Genomic DNA, 22890 nt, shown 5'->3' with positions numbered 1-22890 from the left:
TCGAGCGTCAGCATGAAAAGGCACCTTTATGGTGATATAAAATTCGACTGTTTTTTTTCTTTTTTCGGATAGAATTAGCGAAAGTTATAATATTTATAATACAAAAATATATGTAAAATATTTTAAACTATAATTAATATATATATATATATATATATATATCATATTGCGATTCATCATCGAATTTGTTTCGTATTAAAGATATTGAAAATTTATATTAATTGTAATATTGAATGAGATGTAAATCAAATTACGATACCTAGAAATAAATCCGATAAATATAAATAACATAGAATTAGCCCAACACACACATGTGATTTGCAATTTACTAATTTATAAATACGCTCCTTTATATTAAATGGACAAAATGGGAACATCAATCGTCCATTGAGAATTCACCTCTAGTAGTTACATCCTGAACGAGGAACGACGGATCAGAACCATTTCCGCGAGGTCCGTGGTAAATAATGTCGCTGTAAAGGAACATTTCTTGCACCTCTTTCATTAACGCGACGATCGAGGGAAGGAATTCTTCAAGAATGGCGCAGTGTCTGAAGAAAGGTATGGATAATTAATATCGACCTTCACCTAGGATAATCATATAAATCTCCCTTGAGAATCGAGCGTACCTACATAAGTTTGCGGTGGTGGTACTCGTGATTCCTGGCGCCCGCCATGTTTGGTTCCGGCGTTCCGATTCGTGCGGAGCACAGGGGAACGACGGAACGAAATGTCGTAATGGCGAGTGCGTCTGTTCCGCGTATTTGATCTCGCGATAAAGTTGTTGGGCGTCCGCTCCGTTATCAGTTGTCCCGAGACGAGATTCGAGTTATCCGTAGGCGTCTCTTTCAGTCCTCGGGTTCCTGCCGCGTCGCCCGTATCCGCGACGGTTCTAAAAGTCGAGGTGAAAAGTCGCAGCCTACCGTGTCGGTGAATCATATGCATGAAAGGAGCCAGGGGAGCTCGAGTAACCACGCGTTAATTGCAATTACTTATTTTCGTCAGCCGCATTTCCGGAACGCGTTCGCTCGGCGAGCTGTCAAACTTGGCGGACGAGCTGTCAAGTTTTCCCGCCTCTCTGTCAATCCTGCCCATAATATGAAATCGGAGCGAGCATGAAGGTAACCGTGTGCTTCGACAACGTCAGGGTGGTGGTTCCATGCGGAGATGGGACCCTGCTCGTGAGGGATCTCATGCACGAGGCCATCCTGAGATACAAAAAGGCCACCGGGAAGAGCGATAACGTTTTAACCATCAATAGTCTGTCTTCCTTGACCGGAGGTGGCCTGTTGGATCCGGACGACAGATTGTGCGACGTAGCCGACGACAGGGAACAGATCGTGGCTCACTTCGTCAGCTCCGACGTTAATCATATAGGTGGAGATGGGGCGAGCTCGGTCGGCACAAATAGCCCTGATTACTTCCATACGGATGGGAAGGAGCAGGCTTATCCAAACGATATACATTCCTCTATGCCTACTAGTAGTATTAAGAGAGAAAGCACTAAACGGTTGTCAATGCACGCATTGTCGACCAGAGAGCCAGCTCTCGCAACGTATTCTGCTCAGTCCCTACCTAGAGAGTCTCGACGTAGGGAACCCTTAGGTCAAGATTCCAAGACTTCGTATGAATTTGGTACTAACGTCGAATCTGGAGAACAGGAGGTACGAGAAATTGTGATAAAGAACGAAGCAGGAGCACTGGGACTCCATGTAGTACCGTGTTACGACTTGTTAGGCAATGATCAGGGTCTTCGAGTTGAAGGTATCGAACCAAATGGTCGTATTGCCAGGGATGGACAGATTGATTTACACGATAATATTATAAAGATAAATGGTCATAATTTGTTACACATACCATTTTCAAAAGTTCAAGAGATTTTCAGAACGTGCATGAACGATCCTTGTTTGCAAATCTCCATCGTCAAGCATAAGAAGAAAACGAGGAACGAAAAATCTTTGCATAAAAATTATGGAAACACCAGCGGAGGATCAGAGAAGACCGAAGATGAGAATGTCAAAAGACTTCAATGCAGCAACTATAATCTTCTACAGACTGCAAACACTAGGAAGATTGGACGGATGATAGAGATAGAATTAATCAAAGGAACAAACGGTTTGGGATTCAGCGTTACCACACGTGATAATCCTGCTGGAGGACATTGTCCCATATACATTAAGAATATATTACCAAAAGGCGCTGCTGTAGAGGATGGCAGACTTAGACCGGGTGATAGATTGTTGGAAGTAAATAACAAAGAGATGACTGGTAAAAGTCAAGCAGATGTTGTGTCACTGCTCAGAAGTATTCCTCCTGGAGGTAAAGTTAGGATGATAGTATCACGGCAGGAAGAAATTTCTTCAAACATTCCAGATTCTCAGAGTACAGCAACATCTACTGCTTCAACCGCTGAGGTAATGGATAATTCAAAATATTGGAACGCATTAAACAAATCGCCGACGAAAAAGAATGATGTACAAGATAAAGTAAGTACTCATGTTTATGACAAATGCACGTATAAACCAGCAAAGTCTTCTGATGATGTTGTCTTATCTCTACGGAAGAATCGCGTGATAATAAATTTAGATATACCAGTGCATGATTCTGAGAAGGCTGGTTTAGGTGTCAGCGTCAAAGGTAAGACAAACAGTTCAGATGACAACACTAATATGGATTTAGGCATTTTCATAAAGAGCGTTATCCATGGCGGTGCAGCATCCAGAGATGGTCGCTTACGAACCAATGATCAATTGCTCAGGGTTAACGGTGTGTCCTTATTGGGACTGTCTAATTCTGAGGCGATGGAAACTTTAAGGAGGGCGATGCTTAGTACAAACAGCTCAGTAACTGGTGTGATCAATCTTATAATAGCTAGGAGAGTATCGTCTTATGATACAAGTGAGAAGAATAGTGTAGATAATTTACAGTCTCATCGTAAACAGGAGTCCGTCAGTAGCATATACATATCAGACTCAACTAAAGCGAACGATGGGATAGTCAAGGAGAAGAACACTCTAAATTCTCAGACAGATATACTGGACAACGGAGGACTATTGTCTTGCGTAACAGCTTCGCCATGGAATCCTGTCATTGATAGATTAACGGAGCAATATAGTAAGAATAGTCTAAGAAACGAAAGTTACTGTCTCGCTACTAATAATACATGGATCGAATCTGTTGGTAATCTAAAGAAGACAATTATAGGCTCGCGCGACGATCGAGTCGAATCAGTATTGCTGGAAGAATCATCCAACAACGACGGCTCTCAAGGAAACGACACCAAACGAAACGCCGAGGACAAAGACAGCCAATATTCCGGGGATCCCACGTACGACAGTCAATTATCTTTGGAGGAATTGAATTCTCCGTCGAACAAATTCTCTCGCGATGCTCTCGGTAGACAGAGCATGTCGGAGAAACGACACGCCGCCCTCGACGCTAAGAACACGGATACCTACAAGAGAAACAAGAAGTTACGCGAAGGTAGAGAGAACAAGAACGCGGAGCAGATCAACCATCAGAAATCGACCAGCCAAACGAGCAATCATTCAGGCGACTTGGATGATTACACGAAGAGGAGCGGCAAGTCAAACTTTGAGAAACATACGAGTAAAGGGGCCTTAACTGAGAATACAAGTACCGACAATAACGTGAAACACTATACAGAAAAGTCTGTCGATCCCGCTCAATCAGAATATATGTACACTATACCCGGATGCAATAACAAGTTTCTTTCGCCGAGGAAACATTGGCTCGTGGACGACGGCCAAGTTACGAGTAGCAATAATATTAAGGATGATCGAGAGGGTTTCTCGAATAGTCGCGGCGACGTAAAGCAGGCTTCCCTTAATTCAGCGTTGGATGATCGATATAAACGTTCGCGGAAAAAAGGCGGAATTCGGTCGGCTTTGCTTCGGTTGGGCAAGAACAGGAAATCGCTCAATTTCGGCGATAGCATAGAGACGAAACACGAAACCAGTAATTACTGTAGCGGAACGATCAATTATATCGCGTAAAATGCAAAAATAATTTTGCTAAATGCATAGAATTTTGTATAAGTAAAATAATATACATACATATATACATATCATATATTCGTGCATCTGCAAATATATATACACACATTTTTGCACATATATAAATATATATTTTATCTACATATATATATCTATATATATATGGTCTGTTCCAAAGTGCCTTATATCATTAAATGAAGATAATTAATTCTGTATATGTACATAATTTTGTACTTGTCTTTAGTTGATATATATTCGGATCATGTACTTAATACGATATAAAGACACTTGCATATAGTTTATATACGAAATTAAATTACTAATAGTTTTTCAAATTAAGATTATTGTTATTACCGAAACTTTGCATCTCGTTCTCACCGATCTAATAATAATGTACCTATTACGATATCTATTAAATTCGTAACGAAACGTCGAGCGACAAAATTGAAGATAAATGTTGCAAATAAAGTCACGAAAGTCATGTGTGGTGGGTATAAAATTTTAATTAATTTCTTTCTCGATTAATTCTTTCTAGAATTTAACGATATTATTTTATTGTGTGTTTCAGCATTTCAGATTACTCCCAACGTAATCCTTTACCAACAGAAACGTTTTCGAGGCAAAATTAATATACAAAAACCCAGAGCGCCACATTACCTCAGAGCGTTGGTGAACGAATTTATGATACCCTTTTATCCACCTCAAAACGTAGGCAAGAACTTGGAGGAACTATGTCACAAGGCAATAAATGCTGAAAGAAAGAAGGAGTTGGAAGAGATAGTGAATCCTTACGAAAAAATAATAGCACGCGAGGTTCGAAATTGGTTTGACAGTTCCAAACTGGTTGCCATTTGCCATAAAAATTCTGTGACACAGGAAGAACTGTTTGAGTTCCGAGTTCCATTAAAGAGGGTGAATATGTGCTACAAGCAATACAATAAGAAGATTATGAAATTAGCGTTGACCGATTCACCTTACGCAGCAACGTTGCCATTATATCAATCGTCATTCGGTCTTGTATTCGGTTCTGATACAAATGTCACTGACTTTCAAAAAATTGTCAAAAAGTTTCCACAAGTTATTCTATTGGGTAAGAGTAACTTCTAGTAAAAAATATTAAAATATAGAAATAATTGATATTATAATTGATATTTGTGTGTGTGTGTCTTTTATAGCTGGCATACTGGAGGGACAAGTGTTGAGCAAGGATGACTTTTTGAGATACGGCAAAATGGATCTTACAACTTCGCGGATGCATCTTGTTCAGGTGTTACAGAATGCAGGCGGTAACAACTTAAATCAGCAGCTTACATATCATCAATCCACGTTAGTCGCTCGATTAAAGCAGATCGGTACAAACGAAACAACTTCCGGTGAGAACGAAGAATCGGTGCCTGTATAATTGCAAAATATATAAATATATATATATAATTCTTACTCGGTAATTTATTATAATCTTAGATTTAACTAAAGCTTTAAGTAAAGTTTACGGTTTATTTCTCTATATCTTGTATTTACGGTAAGAATAAGAGATACTCTCTGGTACAAATTTCTCATTTTATTATAATATCTCACTTACAAATCTCCATCGAAGACAGTGCCGCAATAAAGTTAATCATTGAGCAAGCAGTGTGTAACTTGTATCGCACATTGATTTATTCGAGTTTCTCTCTCTCTCTCAACTTATTTATTTATTAAATCGCATATCAAAGGCACCTCGCACGCCGTCAAGTTTGTAATACGTTATGTTTCAACATAAATAATAATAGGAAAGCATTTCTAAGACATCTTATTGTCACCGTAAACGTCGCGTTCGCTCAGTTGTGACTTTTTAATGGCAGTAATTGCAACGAGGATGACACTTGACTCCGTTTTCACCACATTTGCAGCCACCGGATGTGTCCCCTTTACCCTGTGACAAGTAACAAGTTACGATCGATAGAAGCGCGGAACGTAACGATGTCGTTAATTGTTAACAAGTCTACGTTTGTTAGAGCTTAATATAAAAGTCCTTAATAACGTTGATGAATTGCAAAAAAATAAATTAATCCAATTACCCCTGGACCCCAACGCGGTCCTCGGGTGACCCAGCATATCTCCGTTTTGCACATGGAACACACCAGCCAATCGCAACCCCATTTTTTCATGAGAACGACGGCACACGTGGGACAGGCAAGTGCCTCACCTCTGTCGACCATCTCCTTGAGCATCGCAGCTGTTCTTCTAGATTCCTGGTCGGTCTCTTTCGAAAGTTGCAACTCCTGCTGATACTGCTTGCAGTTCTTCCCGGTATGAACAACCTTAAAAATTAAAGTTTACCTGTTCTTAAATGATTATTATTTGAATATATGTGTTGATAAATGTGTGCGGTAATATTCCGATAAAAAAGAAAGAGCGGTAGGACAAAGTTGAGATATTTTTACATGGTGTTAACTTTAATAAAAGGCAATATTTTATGCAATTGTACAAATTTTTGCGTATACTTTGACTTTTCTAAATTTATTTCTACATTTTCCTGTGCTTACTTGACAAGTGAGACAATTATTGGCCCCGCAGACGGGACACAGGAAATTGTTCACATCATCGTCGTAAATGCACCAACCAGGGCAGTCTGGTGTCTTACAGTGGAAGGCCTTGTTTCCGGCGTTGTTCTCCGCTTGCGCGATCGATTTCGCCAGGTGCTGCTGATAAACTTCCGGTTCAACGAGCTGCAGGTGTAATCAATAATAGGATCATCTATTTTATTAAAACTTAGGATACTTCAATCCAAAAGAGAGAAGCTCACCGCCTTGATCTCGCGTTCTTGAAGAGTCGATTCACACGTATAATCGACATCTCTGTACGGACACTTCACTTCCGCCTCCTCGCAGTATGCGATCGTATTGGCAATGCATGGCCTGTGAATAATACGAGGAAGCTCATTTGTTATACGCCGACACGCACGTTTTTACCTTGTTAATTATAGTGCACAGATAAAAAATATAATTGTAGGTTGTGCGTTCCTTTTTTTTTATGAAATATTTTCCGCGCAATCTATCATAGCCACGCGAGTAATGCGTTTTGCGGTAACGCTAGCATAATTATTATTGCCACATTAGTAATGCGCATGAATCAGCATGAATCAGTATTATGAAGCAGATAAATTTACAAATACGATGCATCTCATATATGCGCCATGTAACATATATATACGCATTTAGAGCATTCGAACGAGCTAAAATATGTAATGTATTTCGCGCGACGTGACAAATTAAAATCGATGTGTTTGCGGCAAACAGTTATAATGAGCGAAAGTGATTTATTATATAAATCGTCATTATAAAACAAAAAAAAAACACGAGACAAAAATCTAAAGAGCACGATATGTGCTACTGTGTGAAACTGGCTCCTGTACTTTACAGATTAAATAATAATTAAAGTGGAGAGATGAAGCGGATTAAGGGCTTTCTACCTGCAGAACATGTGTAAACAATCCCTCAGAATTACACCTTCGCGCGGACCGTATGTAACAAAGCATATTGGGCATTCAATTGGCTCGGAATTCGGAATGACGTCCCAGTTCTCCAACGATATCAGTTCCTCGTATCGTGCCATCTTGACATCTTCCGATACGTCTGTTTCTGCCGTTTCTCCCTATTATTGCAAGGATATCAAAATGTATATGTTATATGTATCGTCCTCTTTAGTCAATGTACCTCACTTTAGTACAGAGAAGCAAATGAGCGACGAAGCTGCGTGTGCAGCATATAGTGCAAAACAAAAAAATTCGAGATAGTATGTTATATACCTGATGCTCGTTTATTACTTCTTCTGTCTCGACGATCTCTTGATTTTTTTCGATTATCTGTAAGTCTTTTGCTGGTGGATCTTGTGGTAATTCATCCTCAAGAACTTTATCTTCCGCAGACGATGGTTTATTCGTTTCCGTATTGTCGATATGTAATTCTAAAAAAAACCATTATAATAATATATAAATAAGAGAAAAATGTTTATAAATTATAATAATCACTTTTTTGTTCGTTATATCTCCTAAAATACATTTCTATTTTTTATTACACTAGACAACACAAGCGCGCGCCGATCTTCGATTTTATATAAAAAAGAATGATATTTTTGTATAAAGTTTGTTTAAACTTGATTAATATTTTTTGGCAGAAATCAGTTGATTAAAGCGTCATATAATTTGCTAATTAAATTTAAAAATAAATATATATTATAAAAAACTTAAAATAATAATGTTATAAATAATATATGTTATAATACTTTAAACTCGAATAATATTTTTTTTACAGAAATCAGCTAACTGTCCAACAATATTAATCGAGTTAAAGGAATTATAGCATATTATTTAAAACATATTAGTAATTTCATTTTTATAACATATATATATTCTTGTTTTAAAAATTAATTAGCAAATTAACGCTTTAATCAGCTGATTACTGTCAAAAAATATTAATAAAGTGTAAATTTTAAAATAATAATATGTTATAAATTGAAAAATAGTAATATGTTGTAAATAATATGTTATAATGCTTTATTATCTGTGATTAATATTTTTTGATAGAAATCAGCTGATAACTGTCAAAAATATATATATATATATAGAAATTAACTGAAGAATGTAGTTTTGTTAATACTTTAACTCTATAAAGTTTAGTTTGTGAGAAGCTCTTTTTTTTAAATCATTGATAACTTGAAAATTATTGGTGCCTTGACGTATTTTCATTGAGGAAAAATTGTCTCCAAACTGAGAATTTGATGGTGTGTTATATATGTATATGTTTGTTCAGTTACACTTTGTATATAATGGTGTGAATCGAAAAGTGAATTACCGGGTGCTACGAGATAAAGAAACACTGGTGAACCATCCACTGCATGTAGCTCGTCAAGGGTGGCTTCGTCATGATCAGCCAAGTTTTTCCCGATGATCCAGCGCTGCACATTCGTGGGAATTTCAAACTCCGTATGTATCTTTGTCTTCAGCTCGGCTATCGTCATTCTCGCCGGTAGCTGTTATCATAGAGTTCGTGAAGCTTTCTCGTGAAGAATTCTTTTTTATTTTATATTGAGTAATTATCAGTATATACAGACGAGTGCAGATTATTTATAGACTCAAACATATTTTTATGTTTTAAGATTATTTCAGTTTCTTGCGTTTTTTAATAGACGCATTTATTAAGTTTTATTTTTCTTATAAAAGATTGAAGATTTTTAAATAATTTTTTGATCTGCAGATTATTCGGAAACATCTTTTTTGGTGATAAAAACTCATATTGAACTAGTAATCACTCGTCCATGATATTTCTGTCATATTATTGCTGATATTGATTGATTTTATCATGTTAGTTTTGTACAAATCTGAATAATGTACAGATGTACACTATAAATAATAATTTATCTTTAATGTTAATTGAATTTTAATCGTAAAATTTTGAAATTTGGAGTAGAAAAATGATCCATTTACAGATGTCTGTTCAGATTATTAAACTCACAAACATGTTTACTGCTTTAATGATTTATTTGAGGAAATAAACCTTAATTGTAACATACAGAATACTCAAAATTATATTTTAATAAATAAATAATTTATATTTTAATAAATAGATCACATTTTTCTTCTCCAAACTTCAAAATTTTTACGATTAAAACTCAATTAAAATTAAAAATAATTGTTGTCCATAGTGTACATTATTCAGATTTGTACAAAACTAAACTACGATATAAAACCAATCAATATCAGCGATAATATGACACAAATCTCATGGACACGCAGTGACCGCTTGTTGATTCAACATGTTTTTATCACTATAAAAAAGATGTTTCCGAATAATCTGCAGATCAAAAAATTATAAAAAAAATCTTCACTCTTTTATTAAAAAAAGAAACTTAAATAAGTAAATCTATTAAAAAAGCAAAAAAATATAACTATAAAGTAATCTCAACATAAAAATATGTTTGAGTCTAATAATCTGCACACGTCTATAATTACCTGAAGCGGTATGGGTCCTTGATGAGCGAGTTTGTCTTCGATATACATATTGACTTTAATCGATTGATCCTTTAAACGCGCCGCCGAACGCTGTCGTATCACAGAACAATGGATCTTGAGCCTTGCCAATTCCTTCGCTAATCCAGCCGCTTGTTGATGATGGCCCGACGCGATGGCTCCTTCCAGCTTTCTTAGCAATCGATTAATATCCAGAGTATTCATGTTCCTCACCGTTGAATTATCGTCTGCAACAAAAATCATATTATTAATTTCCTTTTAGTAAATTTAAAAAATCTAACGATTTATTTTTCTGAAGCTGTTAATTTTTTCTCTAAAGCTTATATATTTATTTATTTATTATCTTTATTTAGGATGATTAATTTAAATATGATTTTAGTTTCAAATAAATATGTAAAGCTTACCTTCTTCTACAAATTCTTCGTCGTTCAGCATTTTATTTTTGTCTATAATATTGGGCGATGATTTAACATGATTATTTAATGAAATATCCTTAGATCGTGTCGAATTTGGTGATTGTTTCGACGAGGAGGCAGGAGGAACGTAAGCATTAGCATACAACGACGGTTCTATCATATTGGCATAAGTGTTTTCCTTTTCAATCTCCTTCGTGGTTTTCGTAGCCTCTATCTCGGCGAAATCGCGCGGTCGTATCAGTTGGAAAGTATTCTTGACGAGGACCGAACCTTTGCCAGAAGTTCTGTAGAGCACGTTTTCGTGTTTCCAACCAGAAGACGTAGACGGTCGCTCGTCGGCGGATGTAGAAGGTTGATTTAATCTACGGATGTTTCCACTGGTTTGGGCCGACGAGGACACCTTTTGCTTATCCGCCTCGTAATCGTTCGACGACGCTGCTGCTTCTATCCTCGTGTTAGTGATCGAGGCAACGTATGGGGTTGTCTTGTTCGTAGATACGGGCGAACGTTTATCAACCTTTCCGAGAACCGATGAGTCGCCGTCGTTTGACACATCAGGCTTTCTCGGTTTAGGCCGCTTTGGTAACGAGTGCTTCATCTCCTTCAGCATCTCCTTCAAATCTACGGTAATTGGATCCTCGACGGTATTGAGGACGGTCGATTTTGTCTTACCGGACTTGGTCTTTTGATTCGAATTAATCAAACGCGACGTTTCCTTGTCTTGGATCGATCTTTCCGGCTGTATCGCCGATCTCGTTCTACCATCCTTCTCGGTTTCCACCAGGATATCGAGCACTTTAGCCACTCTGCTCGATACGGCTTCATCCTCCGGAACTTTGTCTCTGACGCGGTCGGATTCGGCTGTTGGTTTCCGCTCTCCGAATTTGAGCTCTCTTGAACGCAGCTTCCGATCGATCTCGTCGAATATGTTCGAGAATTCTTTCTGCGCTCCCTCTAACTGTTTTCTGTCTCCTTTCGTCCTCTCTCCGACGGGATCTAACGTATTTTCCATGCTTTCAACTAAGTTACGAGCACGGGACAGCAGAAATTTTCTACTAGTTTCGCTGTTTAGAATCGGCGATCCTCTGTCCTTTCCCCCGTCGGCGATTTCCTGTCGCAATCTTATTTTTTCTTCCGCTACCGATAACGCGATGTCCTTCTGAATAGCTAGAGACTCGTTCGTGCGATTCGCAACAAGCTGGCTTTGCAGAAATGATATTCTATTAGACGCTTCCTTCATCAGCTGATCGTTCTGCTCCTTGCTAGAGGTGGTTTTGATGTCTACCGAATTTATATTCGTCGACTCCGTCTTATTCCTCGATGATCTCTGCTGAGGCAAGAAGTATCTGGAGATATCTTTATCAACGCGAACACTTTGGCCGAGATCATGTTGCGCCGAGAATCTCTGACTCCTCCAGTCCCCCATCTGTTCGAATCTGCTGTTCCTCGTCACGTCGCGATCGAGCTTGTAATCTGCCTGATCCTTCTTAGCGAAGAAATTAGCATTAACCGTGACTTTGGTGATGTTGCTGATGGCGTTAAACTTTGAGATGAGCGCGCGCGTACCTCGACGAGGCGACGACGAGCCCTCCATCGCCGAGGTAACCATGTCCTGAACGATTTCCTCATTGACGTCGCTCCTCCTTTCGAACTCATCAGCGAACTTCGACGTTTTCAACAACATCGACGCCCGCGTTCGCGCCTGCTCCTCCTGCACGATCGCCGCCGCTTCTTTGTCGAGTTCGCTGATGTTCGTCAGGATGGATAAGCCGGATCTTCGTTTAACCTCCTGTCGCTTCTTATCGTCGCTCTGCCGATCACCGCGATGGAAGAAATTTAGCCTCGACGAAGAATCAACGGAATAATTCACGCTCGTTCCAACGCACTTCTCCTTCATTTCGCAGGATGTCGCAGGACTTCCTCTCTTGGACGATCCTACATCGCGAGAGTGCTCGAAGACGCTGCGCTTGTACCAAGGTCGCGGCATAGCTGCGCTCAAAGTAGCTCCAATAGAACTCTGCGTCTTTTCCCGAGGATTCAGGACGCTGGACGTTCCAGGATCACCACCTTTGTTGCTCCTCGCCGTTTTTGGGCTGCCGCAAACCTCCTTCTTCGACAGCAGCATCCCGCCCTGAAGAACCAGCGTGTCGTTGCTGATCGATTGCCTCTCGTCGACATTCCTCAGCTCCATGCCGTCGCCGCCATTGATGATGAGCGACCTCCTCGATTGCTCCTCGGTGGAAGAACGATTCGTCGCTTTCTCCGGTGGTTGCGGTGCCCGTCGTTTCCGCCTGTTGCTGTTCCTCGCGGGCGTTTCGCGTACATCGACTTCCACGATCTTGATCACCGCGGGAGGATTGGGCGCTCTCCTTTTTCCCTTCACGTGTATCCGCCGCCTCGTGGATCCGTTGTAACTGACCTTCGATGAATCCTTCTCGAACGACGGAAAATTTTCGCACGAGCCGAAGGTCGTCGACGGATGCAACGAGTACCTGGCGGTGATGTCTCGTCGCCTGGAGTGCACGTTGATAGGTAAAGTGCAGGCGGCCGCGTTATTATTCTCCTTGTTGCCAACCTTGGAGGCTCCGGCGGCGAACGGGCCGACCTCGGCTGCCTGTTTAAGGATGTCAAGGGACAGCACGTTGCAACGGTCCAGAGTTCCCGCGTGAAACGCGAAACTACGGACCGTGGTGGTGCTGTAGAAGGTGTCTACGCTCTCTACGCTGGAGTAGACGCTGCTGCGTCGTCGGACGACGCTGATCTCATCATCGTCCGATCTCGCGCTCGTTCTACGTCGCTTCTCCACGGTTGAGTCGCGATTGTTCCGCGACCTGAACCACCTGAACAGGGAGAACCTGCCGTTACCGCGTGTCAGGGATGAAGCTGCCTCGCCGTCGACGATGATCGCGTCTGTCGAGACGACGCCGGATGTTCCTCCTTCTCCTCCTCCTTCACAGTCGCCGTTCGGTGCACCATTGAGGGATGATGCGCTGGTCTCGCTGCTGCACGCGGTTCTCTGTACCATGCTTACTCACTCTCATATATCCCGGGAGGCACGCGCCCCCTCCTACCCGCCTCAGCCCTCGCACTGCATACACAGTTCTTTATTTAGATTCACTCGAAACTCGTGGTTTTAAGTTCTGCTGCACGCGAAAGCCAAAAACCTCTCGGAGACGAGTAGCGCGAGACCAAACAGACTTCCTCGACAGTCTTCCACTTCTTTCTCTTCTTCTTGTCTCTCGATTTTTCGTTCTTCGCCACTTTTAACTTGGCAGCTTTCAATTCTGCCACCAATTCTGTCAAGAATCAGGTCCGCTGTAGACTTTAGCGGACTTCACCGGACGACGATGGATGTCAGGTGCATCACGGTGACGTCTTCGGGTCTCGACGACGACGACGATGCACGTGCATCGACGCACACGAATTGTATCGGCGGATTTTGCGGTCAAACCGTGCGTAGTCGGTGCCGAACCGGCGACAAAGATACTCACGTCGGTGATCTATTAATAGATTGGGTGGTCCTCCCGTTGGCGGGGTTATTTTCAAGTCCACTTTGCACACCGCGCGCCAATCGAAATCAAAACAGAGAAATACGGATTTAATGCACGGTTTTGTGAAAAAAATAAAAAAATATAGTTGTGGCTACCAAATGCTCCGAATTGAAAGTGATAAGCGATTCTGCGCGCATAGTTAGCGTTTCTGCATTTTATAATAAGGCTGCATCTGAATATTTGGACAAATATTTGGAGAAGTTTGAAATGGGAAGAATGAATATTTAATAAAATATGCAGTCGGTTTCTGTTTTAGCTCGGAAGCATAGTATATAATAATTTAACTGCAGTAAAAATTGCTAATTAATGTAAATTATTGCATAATTTATTCATTCATCTTTATATTCATTACTTATTTATTATCGATTGATGAGCTATATAATATTAAAGATATTAACGTAAAACTATTTTTGTATCATATTCTTAGGTCTGTGTTTTATAGACTTGTACTTTCAGCTGCTGATAGTCACAGCTGAGCATATTAATAGATGATGCGCGAAATCTTCAAGACGTCAAATAAACGTCGTCCTCAATAAGTCATATATCTGTGCAAATATTCGATTAAATATTTATTTTCGTAATAATTCCACACTCGGTGGAGCATAATTCTATTACGCCGGATATTGTAGGTATCTCAAGTTTTGAGAGCTTAGAGAACGTCTGATTTACATCGCCGTGTGCGCGGCTCGCGGGTGATATTATTTTTGGATTTGACTAATCCAACTATATAGTGAGAGGGCATGGACGAACGAAGCGATGACCAGACGTTGCTCCTTCGCCGAATGAATCAGAGAGTCTGAGCTTTGACAAAATTCCCAAAACTCGCGCGACACTCGATATACAACGTCGCGGTCTCCCGAAAAGCTTTCTCCGTGTTCTTGAAAATATTGCGCGCAACAGAGGCATAGAGGTGCTTTTTTAAGCTGATCGGACGCTGCCCCGCACCACGTAGAATTCACACTGAAAATAAACTCGTGCATTTCTAAACTGCGTTCTCCAAAGATATGCGAAACTTCTTCTTGTGGAAGTAGTAAATACCGAGATATTGTGTCAACAGGCATAAAAAAATCTATGTGTGATACAAATTTTTTGACATATTAATTATTAAAACAGCTGGTATATTTGATGGATAATATTCAGGACAAATATTGTAAAAATATTTTTATCTAAAATTGATTTTTTTATCAATTAAAATTTAATATTAACATGTCTATGTAAAGAAAAATGACGTGATATTTAAAATACGCATATGATAATATGATTATGATATTTTTTATATAATTTTCCATAAATATAAATTTTTTTATGCATGCAAATTTAAAAAAAGACGAAAATCAAATATTATATTACTTATATTATACTATATGAAACATTTTTTAAAGTTATTGATTATTTATAATACAAAATATTTATAACACGATTATTTATAACAAAATTTTGAATATAAAATTCTAGATACATTTAATTTGTAAGTTTTAATAATCTATATAATAATTTAGTTTGTAATCTTATGTATTTTTTAATCTTTATGTCGATCAATTTTTAACGTTGACAGCTTCGAAAGAACTTTATCTAAATTTTATATGTAACAATCGTCGTCGATTGTTGACGATGTCAATCTATTCTTCTCCAATTTACGATTATCAGATGACACTCGATGAAATTGTATATGTAAGTCTTATTGTTGTAAAATTTAATAATAATTATCCCGACGAGATAGTAGAAAGACCGAAAAACGATTGACGATAAAGTAAAAATAAATTTGTTGCATAACTTTCGTCGCATTCAAAGTGCTAATTTCATCTTTTTTATTTTGCTTCCATTACTCGAACGATAAAATATATTGATTTCTGTGTCTTTTTCTTCTTAATCCGGATTTATACATGTGATTTTATCGACTGTTTAATGACGTAAAAGATTTATTACAATAAGTTTCTTCTATTGAGATATATAAGATTAATAAAAGTTTGTAAGCTAAAGACCATCAATCGTGAATTTGTTTTATACAATAAAAAGTAACATATGTTTGTTGATAAAACTATTTTAAATTATTATTGAAAAGAGTTTCTTTTATTAATTATTTTTATAATTATATCTCAATAATTCTTCTTTTTATATATTAAGTTTATAATTTATTTTCATGTCACTAATGAAAAAATTTTAGTTACGAAAGTTAACTTAGGTTTTATTTGGGAATTAATTGAGCATCTATTTTTAATGACACCCGCATTTTGCAGTAAAATAATTAATCAGAAATTGTTCCCGTCATCATATACCTACATATACATATCTTTACTTAAGAGATCTTTATCTCTATCATTAGTTCTCTCTCCTTTTTCATATAAAAATTAAAATAATATTATATATAAATTTGAACAAGCAATTAGAAACATTTATGTGCATAAAACGCAAGTAAAATGATTATTTTAGAGCATTTCGGCAATGTAATCTATTGAGAAATCATACATATATTAAGTAAAAAAAAAGAAGCGTATTATTCGACCAATCATGTTATTATTAAAGGAAAATGATTCCATCGAATTACGTAGCTTCATCCACGTTTAGCAAATAGTGAATGGACGCTATCAGATGGTTTGTTCTGCTTGGTAGAACGTATAGTGCTTTAGGAGAATGATTCTTTTCCAATGTCCCTTGATTATACGAAGCGATGGAACACGACGACGAAGCAAACGCCGTCGTCGAATAAAAGACCACCGTTTGGTGGTCGTCGCAGAGGAGGGTCTACGTAGGTCTTAGCTCACTTTTATTGTCGAAAGTGGAGCGCAAGGGTGCGCGCTCCAGTTCGATTTCCACCCTCTTTCCCCCTTGTTCCTGTCACGTCGAGCCGGCGGTGCATCGTCGCTTCCGCCTCTCTCTTCCTTACGCGAGAGAGTTTATTTCGCGAATCCACCACCGGGTTGCCCCCGCGATTCTTGGCTCTCTCCGTGTGTATATGCCATGTTCTGAATACAAATCGCGGTGTTTCCTTTCGCGAGCTCCTTCCGTAGACTCCGCCAAGACCCCGGGCGCGATCATTATCATTAATGAAGAAGCTGGTGGCGCAGAGAGACGTCGGGGATGGCCCTTCTAGCGTCTTCCTAGACGCACAACTCACCGCCGATGACCGAGACGGAGGTTCCCGAGGCCGACACAGTGCAATGCGGGATTATTCCCGCCGGATATACAAACCTCCGTCCATATTCAGCGATTTACAATTTTTATACTCGCGCGTTCCCTCGGGGAACGTCGCCGTAGCGCGTCGTTGAACCCGAGAAAGGTCAACGGCGGAGGAGAGTGCCGAAGTTTCGGCGAGAGGAATGTTTTATTTAGGCGTTCCTCCCCCTCCCCCTTCACTTTCGTAGCGTAGCGAATTGGACTTCATGGAATCGCATGTAAATTAGTTATCGAATAACGTCGGATTTTCTTGTAAGACGAAGGATCTGATTTGGTGAGAGAGATTTAAATGAAGAGGACAGATAATTTTGGATCTCCTAGAGGGAGAGGATGAACCTGAATTATGAATCGTTCGTTCCCCGTAATTTTTTAGTTATGAATGGCGCATGTAAATATGGCACGAATGCATAATAAAACAGCTGTGCGAGGAGAGACGCGCCACTAGAAAGTCGGTGTCATTTATTTTATATAGAAATGTGTTTGCGTCGCGTAATAAAACTGCGAGATTAAAACGTCGCTTCAAGTCACAAGTCGAGGCACCTCTTTCTCCCCTACCCCGTCTTTAATTACGTTTAAATCAGAATCAAAGTACGTTCAACGGAGGCAAAATTGTAAAACGCTCTGTATATGTGCAGAATTAATTTTACATTGCATGCGTTTTGTATTTCTCTGCGTATATAATATATCTTACATCTTACATGTTTATCGTTGTAAAATTTTTTTCTATAGTAAATATATTAATAGCAAAATTAAATATTGGACAATAAGATGCGATATGGGTTTTATTTGTGTATTTGTGTGTAAAACAGGGATATATTAATTTTCTTTTATGTTGATATGCATTTGTTGATTTGATAACACTTGGAATAAAGATTGTCCTCTTGTTATTTACCCGTATTAAGGTAGGGGGAAACAACACACATATTATGTATATATACATACAGACGTGTTCAGATTATTAGACTTGAATATTTTTACTGATTTTAATGATTTATTTGAGAAAATAACCTTAATTGTAACATGCAGAATACTCAAAATTATATTTTAATATTTAATAAATAGATCACTTTTCTTCTCCAAACCACAAAATTTTGATTATTCATAAACAATCTCTGTCATCGAGCAACATTTGTAATTCAATTAAAATTAAAGATAAATTATTGTCCATATAGTAATTAATATATTCCTGTTTTACTTTATTCAGATTTGTACAAAACTAACACGATAAAACCAACCAATATCAGCGATAATATGACAGAAATATCATGGACGAGTGATTATTGATTCAATATGAGTTGTCACCTCTAAAAAAGACGTTTCTGAATAATCTGCAGATCAAAAAATTATTTAAAAAATCTTCAATCTTTTATAAAAAAAATAAAACTTAAATAAATGTAACTATTAAAAAACGCAATAAGTATAACTGTGTGTGAATCAATCGCTAAGAAACGAGGTGACACACAATTGTCGAGTAGAAAAAAGAAATAGAAAAAAAAGTATGAGGGATTTGCGATATCAGAGTATTGTTGTTTTGTTAAAGTTTTACTGTTCAATTTTTCGCTCGCGGATATATTGTTGTGCGTGTGATTTTTTCTCCTCTTCAGTTAAGCCTGTGTGTTCAGTTGTGTCTAGTGGAAGTTTTCGGTGCGTACATATATTTCCCCAAAACCCCGGTTGCATATTCCAGGACGAAGTAAGCTGGAGAGGACGTTTCGTGGAACTAACTCTTAACGTCCATTACACTTCTCGACATTAAGTTTTACGCATATTGTTGAAGTACAGGCTGGACCGCATTGAATGGATACCTCGAGTAGAATTTTTCCCTGGAGCACCCGATCATTAATCGATGACGACGCCTGTCTAGCTCTCTCTTGTATCAGAGATAACTATAAAAAAAAAAGGATATCGTGGAAACTTTTTTCAAAATCTCTCCCTCCTCAACTTTCTTCATTCTTCTTTCCTCCCTCCTGTTCTTGAAAAGTAAAAAGAAATCGCCTTACATTTGTAAATAACAGATAGACAATTTAGCTGTTTTCTCGAACAGAAAAACTGAGCAGAGAAAAATAAAGACTGAACGTTTTATGCCAATAGATCAATACAAAGTTGAATTTATGATCATGAGAGACGCTTTTAAAATCGTACATTCTGATGTATCGCCGTGTTACTTAGAAATGTATAGCATTACTGTTTCGCGTTACTCTTTGCACCGAGAGAAATGCAAACAAACGCTCTCTCGACGATGATTCTGTATTCTCGACAGTCTGATAAGGAATTGCGATGCCTTCAAGCAGATTTCACAATGTTCTATCGGTCCTGTTCCTCGACAGACATCTGAGAAGAAAAATATAGTCATCCGATTCGAGAGAGAGAGAAAGAGACTCTCGTCAAAGTACTGATAGAAATACATTATCCATCTGTATTATTTTACACAAGCGAATTTAATTATTTTCAATATTTGCGATACTATTTTTTACTTTTATTTATAAAATGTAATTTTAAGGATATTATTAAAAATGTTGGAAATAATTTTTTATAATGTTTGAAATTAAAAATTTTGCCGATAGAAAATTCAGGAGAGACACTTCTTAAAATATATTTAAAAATTTACCAAGACACAAAAAATTTACCAAAAAACTACATGTTGATTTATATCATCTTAAATCAGGGTTTGACTAAGTGGGCCCAACCCAATAAAACCCGGTGGGTTTTATTGGGTTAAACCCACTTTAAAAAACTTACTTAAAAACCCATTTATAAAACCCATCCAAAAATGCTAAAAATTTAATAATATTATAAATGAAGTATTTAATATTAATTAATTTTTATTTAATTTTTCTTATTTATTAATGTAATAGAAGGTCTATTACATTAATAAATAAAAAAAATTAAATAAAAATTAATTCATAATAAGGAATTGTGCCAATTAAATAGCCAATTTTCTTAATCATTAGCGAATTATAAAAAATTAAATTTAAAAAATTAAAAAACCCAACAAAATCCCAAAAAACTCAATAAAACCCAAAAAAACCCAATAAACCCCAAAAAACCCGGTTAAAAAAAACCCACTGGGCTGGGCTTTTTAAAAAAACCCGGGTTTTTTCAAACCCTGTCTTAAATGCATAGATTAAATTTGTATATTTAATTTTCTTTGATATTAATATGAACAGGAATACGAATTACACACAAATACTTCATCGTGACGATTCAGAGAGACCAGATATCTAGTAGTGAGATGTGCAGTAGTGAGAAAAGTATTTCTCAAGCAGATTTCAGTACGTTGGATGCGCCAGCTAGTTACTTCAGCTGTACGTGCGCGAGATAGTTAGATTGTCTTCCTCAAGTTATGTTTCTACATGACGTTAAACTTCCCTTCTCTCTACACAGTTTCCATTGACCATACGTACGTAATATTCCTACTTCCACAATATTCGTGCAGTATCTGTACTAACGAATACCGAGACCGGAGATTACGTAGATTCGTGAAGCTGACAGGAGTCGCGAGAACATATATTTTCAGCAAACTAAAAACATGTATATAATTTTGAAATGAATCATTTTTAATAGATGAGTAAAACGGTGAAAACCTGACAATTTTGAAGAAAGATATGATTTTTTTTTATCAAACGATTCTGTACAAAAAATCCAATTGTCTTGTTTTATTTTTCATTAACACCCAAATATCTCGAACAATCGAAATAAAGTCCTTTGTCAAATGTATCTCGAAAGAAATATTTGATAAACTCAAGACAACTTTTCGATATGACAACAACACCGAATGTATTAAATAAATTACGCGTTTAAATATTTATCAAGAAACTGACTATCAATTTTGAAGAAAATCTGTGTGTGATTGTCATGAATATATATAATGTAACGATTCTGTACAAATCCAATTGTCTTGTTTTATTCTTCATTAACATCAAATATTGAAAAATCGAAATATCTTCGTTAAATGTATCTCAAAAATATTTGATAAACTCAAAACAACTTTTCGATATGACAACGACACTGAATGTATATTGAATAAATTACGCGTTTAAACATTTGTAAAAAAAACTGGGCTACCCTAATGCGATCGCTTATCCATCGAACGATGTTGTTGATACGATATATTCTCCCAAGGTGCAAAATAAATTATGAGATACGCGCTTGCCATCTTCTGGCGTCTCTCCTCCCTCCTTTGCGCAACGTAAATTCGATTTCCTACGCGTTGTGTCATCGCGAGTTTCCAGCGTATTCGTTTAGTAATCGTATTACGCGAGGCTTAGCAATATCCGTGGCGTCAATCAGTATGAACTCATCGACGTAATCTGAAATATCAAATCCGATCTGGCGTTCCATTAAACTAAAAGCTGGAGAGAACTTAATCTGTGCCTGCCAATCAACTCTCCTCAATTTGCGAAGTGCCGATCCTGTGTGTGCACGTACGACAATTTTATTTTTCATACGCACGATAACGTTCGTCCTTTAAAGTGCACTTGAATAACAAAATCACTGAGAGAAAGCAGACACAACTATATCTGTCCAAAAAAGAAGAAAAAAACGGTAAGTCTTCTGTCCGCGAAAGAGCAAATCACAATGTTTTTTTTTTTTTTTTTCTTATATGTAATTATTTATAATATAGCGAATTAATTTTCATTTATTAATAATAAGTTTATTGATTTCTTAAATAAATTTATAATTTATTACTCGATTGGCTTGGCTAAAAAATTTCGAAAAAGTAAAATTTAGGAAAACGTGAAATTTGAAAGTGCATATTCCGTACTGCATATGCATTTCGCTCAGCCATGCTTTATCGCTATCCGAGAAATTCGTCACGAGGCGACGCGTCATTTGAACACTACACGGCGCCGCGACGCCTAACGACCTAGATTTTTCTCGGGACTATTTCGCGACCAATCCTCCCCTCGCGTAAGCTTCAACCGCAATTTATCGTCTGCACATATGTGCAAGGTGACGTCGACGTTACTTTGGCGATTCATGGATGAAAATATGAAATATATCACGTGTTGATATCTGTGCGCAATTCTTCCCTTAAAACGCGCGTACTATGTGCAGCATTTCTCTTTGTTTATAATAATTTATATATTATTTATATCAACTTTTTTGCAAATAATATTCCTATAATGTATCTATGATCGCAATCTTGTTTGCATATAAATTTTATTATATACAAAGTGTCCCAGATTTATCGGATCACCTGTTAATGGAAGATTCCGAAGATTATTTGGAGACAATTTTTCCTCAACGAAAATGTCGAGGGAAGTCATCATTTTTTGCAAGCTCCCAATTTTTGTCATCATATATATTTATAACTAAACCTTAAATTAAAATTTTATTAAATTAAATTTGACCTGAAATTAACTGCACAAAATATAGTTTTGTTAATATTTTATTTCCACAAGATAGTTTGCAAAAATCATTTATTTTCAATCGCTTATAACTCGAAAATTATTGGTGCCTCGATATTTTCACCGAGGAAAAATCGTTGCCAAATAATTCCAAGAATCTGCGGGTAAGTGTGGGACACCCAATATATAATCGATGAGAATATGAATGCAAATTCTTGTATGTGTATGTGTGAGGAGGAAATTTGTCATTTAGTTGAATAGATAACAGTCTCTCACTTTGTGAGCGGTTAATGTGCAAAACTCATCAACCGCAATGCTAATTTCTACTTTCCACACCAATGTTTCAATCATCATCAGTATCCGCTATAAATTACC

The 22890-nt window shown here is 37.6% G+C and overlaps 3 protein-coding genes across 6 annotated transcripts; 2 read left to right on the top strand and 1 right to left on the bottom strand.

The window, feature by feature from the left end:
* Positions 1 to 413: 413 nt before the first annotated feature.
* Positions 414 to 5456, top strand: LOC145939325 (large ribosomal subunit protein uL10m-like). Of its 2 annotated transcripts, none has more exons than XM_083043558.1 (3): positions 414 to 561; positions 4585 to 5106; positions 5192 to 5456. In XM_083043558.1, exons 1-3 carry the CDS (start codon positions 540 to 542, stop codon positions 5416 to 5418), a joined length of 771 nt encoding a protein of 256 aa, XP_082899684.1. In that variant the 5' UTR covers positions 414 to 539; the 3' UTR covers positions 5419 to 5456. The 2 variants fall into 2 exon arrangements, with proteins under 2 accessions (XP_082899684.1, XP_082899685.1); XM_083043559.1 differs by lacking the exon at positions 414 to 561 and adding an exon at positions 4361 to 4503.
* Positions 724 to 4137, top strand: LOC145939324 (partitioning defective 3 homolog). 2 transcript variants are annotated; one of them, XM_083043557.1, is made up of 2 exons: positions 724 to 3114; positions 3205 to 4137. In XM_083043557.1, exons 1-2 carry the CDS (start codon positions 1116 to 1118, stop codon positions 4014 to 4016), a joined length of 2811 nt encoding a protein of 936 aa, XP_082899683.1. In that variant the 5' UTR covers positions 724 to 1115; the 3' UTR covers positions 4017 to 4137. The 2 variants fall into 2 exon arrangements, with proteins under 2 accessions (XP_082899683.1, XP_082899682.1); XM_083043556.1 differs by having other exon boundaries at positions 725 to 4135.
* Positions 5457 to 5554: 98 nt separating the features above from the next.
* On the bottom strand, positions 5555 to 13900 carry LOC145939323 (uncharacterized). 2 transcript variants are annotated; one of them, XM_083043555.1, is made up of 9 exons: positions 10428 to 13900; positions 10006 to 10250; positions 8849 to 9026; positions 7804 to 7961; positions 7468 to 7649; positions 6802 to 6913; positions 6542 to 6724; positions 6202 to 6316; positions 5555 to 5928 (listed from the first exon to the last, which is right to left on the bottom strand). In XM_083043555.1, exons 1-9 carry the CDS (start codon positions 13462 to 13464, stop codon positions 5924 to 5926), a joined length of 4215 nt encoding a protein of 1404 aa, XP_082899681.1. In that variant the 5' UTR covers positions 13465 to 13900; the 3' UTR covers positions 5555 to 5923. The 2 variants fall into 2 exon arrangements, with proteins under 2 accessions (XP_082899681.1, XP_082899680.1); XM_083043554.1 differs by having other exon boundaries at positions 6074 to 6316; positions 10428 to 13898.
* Between the last annotated feature and the right edge of the window lie 8990 nt (positions 13901 to 22890).

The sequence above is a fragment of the Prenolepis imparis genome, unplaced genomic scaffold, assembly GCF_030444845.1.
Source record: "Prenolepis imparis isolate NDT839.2.m4 unplaced genomic scaffold, iyPreImpa1.0 SCAF_8, whole genome shotgun sequence".
Taxonomy (NCBI): Eukaryota; Metazoa; Arthropoda; class Insecta; order Hymenoptera; family Formicidae; genus Prenolepis; species Prenolepis imparis.
Note: the sequence above shows the minus strand (reverse complement) of the source record. Positions and strands in the feature narration are given on the sequence as shown.